Genomic DNA, 5,846 nt, shown 5'->3' with positions numbered 1-5,846 from the left:
TAATAATTTTTTTTTTATAAATCAGTATATGTGCAGTCGCTGCCGAGTTCCGTCAGCTCATATGAAGCCTTATGTCTGATCTGCTGACTTCATAAACAAAACTCATTATACAGCTAAATGCTTATCAGCCCAAATAAGGCTTTAGCTGATGTAATTCAGGAACAGTCTGCAAACTGCAGAGTGATTTTTAACCCATTATATATCACAAAAACCTGCTGAATTTTTTTTTAATAAAAGGCCAACTGAAGAAATAATTTAACCCAATATGGAGGAAGATGCAAATCATAAATACCCAAGAGAGTCTTTCGCCTTTAAAGGAAACTTACCAAAAGGGGTTGACACGCTTCACGTGTGACCATATTTAAATTTTCCCTCACTTGTATAGTGGCAGTAATGTGTGCAGAACATGTGTCTTAGGTTCCAAAAAAGGATCTCCATGATAACACTACATCTGACAAATCAGAAGGTGCCATGTTGTCATCCAAACCTCTTAGTAGTGCTGTATTAGTATTTGGGGCCTGTAGCTTCAAGTGATCAGGTTCCAGCATAGAAGACATTAAAGTTTAAGTTTCTCTTCACACAATTTTAAACCGACATCAGTTGGAGTCTGGGACCACCAAAACTCAATGTTGAGAATGAAGTCATTTTAAGGATAGGGCCAATTATTTGGCACTATCGTTCATCTGAATGCTCAATCCTGATAAATGGCCTGTGTAAGTTCCGCCAATGACCCTGCAAAGCTCTGTCAGGTGTTCACATCTTTCATGCATGACCTAAAATCAAAGTTTGTCAGCAGCACATTACCCGTTGTAGGATGAACTGACAATATGCAAAGTGAATGGAAAACGAACAGTAGTAATAATTGTCCATCACCCTTTCACTTTTTATCAGCAAGTGTGAAAGGCACTAAATGAGCACCAATATGTATATAGTCTATCGACGCTCAATTTTGGCCCGGTTTCGGCTAGTGTTAACAGAATCCCAAGTCACTGCTGGTTTAATGGAATGAGTAAACTCACTGAAACGTTCTCTGTTCCAAATCTGAGCATTTCTACCCCTGAGATACTGCAAGTACACTGAACTTACACTGACAGACAGTGCTTTCAGCCACGAGGAGCAATGTGGTGTAATTGGATTAAATATTGCACCCAGGTAATAATCTTATATTGTAATAAACCTTAGATTAGAATTAAAATTAAACATTCTGGAATAATTCCACCAAAAAAAGACAGATGTGATCTACTTTTCATTTATTTACTATAAATAACTTAAGTGACCATCCTACAAACATACAAGGCTTGTACAAAATAATCAAACAGTTCATTTTGTGGTAAGGAGACTTGGGATTAAAAATACCCAAATACTCTTTAAAAAAATGCTAAGCGAGTGATCAAGTATATAAACAGTATATGCTACCCCATGTCTTTATTAAATAAGTAAATGTCCCTTCAGCGTTCTTCATGTGCACAGGTCATCCAAGGCCTTTGGTCGTTGCATGTTCATGAAAAACAAACCCGTGTTCTGTTTTCTACAAAACAACTTTCCCCCCAGGTGTCCATATCCTCCTATCAAAATGTACCGCTAAATAGATTCATTCCAATTTAAATAGATTGCATGTGAGGTTGTGCTGGCTTCTTCAGCAGACACACTTTTCTGAATAGTGATGATTTTACCAGCCTGGCCCATTACCAGAAACTACAGAGCCATAGTTCAGTTGGCTAATACAGTAGCAAGGTGGAAACTTCCATTAAAACAGTGAAGTTCTCCTTTATTGATAGAACACTTAGAAGATAAATGTGGCAAATGCATTCACCGCTTCTTTTTGCTGTGTCTCAGCATCTTCTTCCTCTTTAGGATCATGTCATAAAGTTTCTCAAGTCCTGGATGCAAACCTCTGCCATCTATTGCACTGCAACCTTGAATATGACTCAAGGTAGATGTACCAAGTTCATGGAGCGCTAGCAGCTTTTCCACCTCCGTTACAGAGAGTGCATCTGTTACGTCTTGTTTGTTAGCAAGGATTAAGACAGGCACACCTTGGTTTTCAGAAGTCCTGGTTATCTTGTGTAGCTCCACTTTAGCCTCCTCCATTCTTTCCTGCTCTGAAGAGTCCACAACAAACACCATACCATCAGTCCTTCTGGTGTAGGATTTCCATAAGGGTCTTAGTTTCTCCTGGCCACCTACATCCCAGACTTGAAAAGTGATTGCTTTGGAATTCCCAACTGGGGCCTTTATCTTTTCCATATTAAAGCCCTTAGTGGGAACACATTTCACAAACTCCTTAAATTTTAGTCTGTACAAAAGAGAGGTCTTCCCAGCAGAGTCCAACCCTATAACCACCACATGTAGGGTCTGAAGTGTAGGTAGAAACGAGGTGTTGGGTGCGATCTCAGTTAGATGGTTCCCCATGGCTTTTTAAGTGTATTATCCCGTGAGAACTTTTTAAAGATGGTACTTGAGTTCTTTAAAAGGAGTCACATAGCAAAATGGGTAGGTGTTAATGCCACTCTGAAATTCTTATCTGAAAGGAAAAAGAAGAGGAGGAGACCATTAGTCAACATCTGGCACTGATAAAAAAAATAATTAAAAAAGGAGAACTGAGGATTGGGGTGGTTGAAAGAGAACATGCAGGGTAAGAAATTTGAGCCCTCTCCCCACCCCCACTGTTACAATGCCTACGTGCACAGACTACAAAAAGAGTCCTTCAATCAAACCAGCATGGAACCAAAGAAGTTCAGATATTGGTCCCTTATGGAGAAGTACACTCGAACCTACAAAGCCTACTACAACATAGAGTTAAACAACCAAGAGTTGCTTTAGGGCTGTCCAAGAACTGGTTTGTGAACATTGAAATTTGAGAGAGTGGTTTCATCTATCAGGCTGAGGTCATTGTTTGTTAAGGACTTTGCACATGCAAAGTACTTAGAGCAGGTATACAATATGCCTGGGTTAGCACCTTGCAGGTATTCACAAAATTAGTGTCTCTTGAAACAAAGTATTTTGCCACAAAGACAATTCACATCAAAGTAGTCTCACAATACATCTGCTATTTGTCTGCAGCACAACCCTCATCTGCTTCAAGAACCTCTGGAGAAGACATAAGAGCGTACAACATGGACTTGAATCCTACACCAGCTTGTTTGCCTGAGCACAGTGAACATAAGAAAGATATCCTTGTTTGTTTGCCGTATCCAAGGGCAGCAGTAAAGAGAATATTCCCCTTGTTGTGCCTTTGAAAAAGCTAATGTTTAACAAATTTACCTTACACTTATAGGCAGTTCGGTGGGACTCCCAACAGTAAAACCCCATCCCTGGGAGTAAGGGCAATTTGCTTAAGAGTATCTACATTGAATGTGCTGCAGGCTCAGGTGCCCTTTAGTCAAAAAAGCCAGTCAGCTGTAAAGAAAGCCTGCAATAAACACCAGTGGGTCTTACGGACAACTGGGAGTCACCATAACATGGCTTAATGGGAAGTGCAATGTGAGTCAATATTGTAGGAAAGCTTTTAATTTAAAGGGCGGATTCTTGCTCTATAGATTAAGGACAATAGTATGGAGAAGTAAGCGGATGCCTATGTGCCAATGCAAGATGATGGAACACTAGAGAAGCAGCAATGGAGTTTGTGTTGAAATCTAGGCGTTGCGATCTGCATGTTCTCCCCATGTTCACATACAAGATTTAGGTAAATTTAACTGAAACTTAGAGACATATTTAGCGATATTCTCTGAACACTGCTGCAGAAGATGCTGGTCCTTTAAGACTTTCCATATGTAGTGAGTGACAGACTACACCAGGCGTTCATTTCTCAGGCCGACTGCAATTTATTTAAGCGCTCCCCTGATTAAATTATCCGCACAGCTATGAAATCTGATTTCTGCAGCTTGTTCTTGCAATCCACGCCATTAATTCATAGAACAAACAAATATACACAAGAAAATCCCAGATCTTCCCCCTTCTATGTAAAAGACAGTCACCAACCTCCAATAGACCCAGCAGACTAAAATGCAGACCAACACAGGTGAAGTACAGATCTCTCTGATCACAAGTCCTCCAAATAACGCCAGCCACCCTACCGCTACACATACAGCAATGGATGGTCATGGGGAGAAAGACAACGGTATAGGATTACTCTCCTCATCAGAAGTAACACTCCCATCCATTCCAGGCACAACACATAGGCGTATATTCACTGAGGGTACAAATGGCATCCAAGAGTGCTACAGATGCATAACATACCGACTGATGCATATTGTATCAGAAAAAAGGCACTACCGACTATCACCTATAGTACACTTGACCAAGCTACGAGATGGTGCATTACCTGCTCTAGATTTGCTGTGGGTTTAGCAGCATCACAACATACAAAAGTCACAAGTCTCCTATGATAAAATTCGATATATATTAAACTATAGAATGCAAGCTACTCATAGCAAAGACACTGCAGCAGTCACCGGTCTTCTACTTGCTTCAAGCAGATCACATGTAAAGCGTTACATACCAATAATAAGGAAATAGCATCGCTATTAAAGGGCATGTACATAACAATCTGAACTGTAAAGCTGCCATACTGACCTTGTGCACACAGTCTGTGTATATCGATATGGCTATGTAGCCAGCAATAGCCTGCCATACACAGCGAGCTCCGCTCTCCTTCACAGACACTTCAGCTCTGCCCAGGCTCCACAGCCTCCAAAGCCTTACCCTTAGTCATGTGACGTCACGACGAGACCACGCCCCTCCGTGCGCTCCCCTGCCCGGCCCTGTTAACCCGCTAGGTGCCGCTCAGTATGTGGAGAGGTTTTTGTTCTTTTACCATTCCTGATCAGATTTACATGTCCTGTGGGGAGGACTGGACGGGCTGCAGACGGGATTATTTACAGTAATGAGGTTATATAAAACAGCATACAGGTGGTGGCACTGTATGTATGCCAGGGGCCAGTTGTGTAACTACAACTCCCAGCATACCCTTCTCAGCTGCAGTGTATAGCAGTGGTTGTGTTCAGAGAGCCACAGTGGTCAGTTGTGTAACTACAACTCCCAGCATAGCCTTCTCAGCCGCAGTGTATAGCAGTGGTTGTGTTCAGAGAGCCACAGTGGTCTGTTGTGTAACTACAACTCCCAGCATACCCTTCTCAGCTGCAGTGGTTGTGTTCAGAGAGCCACAGTGGTCTGTTGTGCAACTACAACTCCCAGCATACCCTTCTCAGTCGCAGTGTATAGCAGTGGTTGTGTTCAGAGAGCCACAGTGGCCAGTTGTGTAACTACAACTCCCAGCATTCCCTTCTCAGCTGCAGTGTATAGCAGTGGTTGTGTTCAGAGAGCCACAGTGGTCTGTTGTGTAACTACAACTCCCAGCATTCCCTTCTCAGCTGCAGTGGTTGTGTTCAGAGAGCCACAGTGGTCTGTTGTGCAACTACAACTCCCAGCATACCCTTCTCAGTCGCAGTGTATAGCAGTGGTTGTGTTCAGAGAGCCACAGTGGCCAGTTGTGTAACTACAACTCCCAGCATTCCCTTCTCAGCTGCAGTGTATAGCAGTGGTTGTGTTCAGAGAGCCACAGTGGTCTGTTGTGTAACTACAACTCCCAGCATTCCCTTCTCAGCTGCAGTGGTTGTGTTCAGAGAGCCACAGTGGTCTGTTGTGCAACTACAACTCCCAGCATACCCTTCTCAGCCGCAGTGTATAGCAGTGGTTGTGTTCAGAGAGCCACAGTGGCCAGTTGTGTAACTACAACTCCCAGCATTCCCTTCTCAGCTGCAGTGTATAGCAGTGGTTGTGTTCAGAGAGCCACAGTGGTCTGTTGTGTAACTACAACTCCCAGCATTCCCTTCTCAGCTGCAGTG

At 42.6% G+C, this 5,846-nt stretch overlaps 1 protein-coding gene across 1 annotated transcript; it reads right to left on the bottom strand.

The window, feature by feature from the left end:
• Positions 1–1,233: 1,233 nt before the first annotated feature.
• On the bottom strand, positions 1,234–4,700 carry ARL4D (ADP ribosylation factor like GTPase 4D). Its single transcript, XM_040437027.1, has 2 exons — positions 4,576–4,700; positions 1,234–2,524 (listed from the first exon to the last, which is right to left on the bottom strand). The coding sequence occupies exon 2, from the start codon at positions 2,410–2,412 to the stop codon at positions 1,810–1,812; it is 603 nt and encodes a 200-aa protein (XP_040292961.1). The 5' UTR covers positions 2,413–2,524; positions 4,576–4,700; the 3' UTR covers positions 1,234–1,809.
• Between the last annotated feature and the right edge of the window lie 1,146 nt (positions 4,701–5,846).

This window comes from Bufo bufo, chromosome 6 (genome assembly GCF_905171765.1).
Source record: "Bufo bufo chromosome 6, aBufBuf1.1, whole genome shotgun sequence".
Classification (NCBI taxonomy): Eukaryota; Metazoa; Chordata; class Amphibia; order Anura; family Bufonidae; genus Bufo; species Bufo bufo.
This window is presented reverse-complemented; position numbering and strand designations above follow the sequence as displayed.

Excerpts from the sequence above, each read along its gene's own strand:
- ARL4D (XM_040437027.1), bottom strand. The coding sequence starts at position 2,412 with ATGGGGAACCATCTAACTGAGATCGCACCCAACACCTCGTTTCTACCT.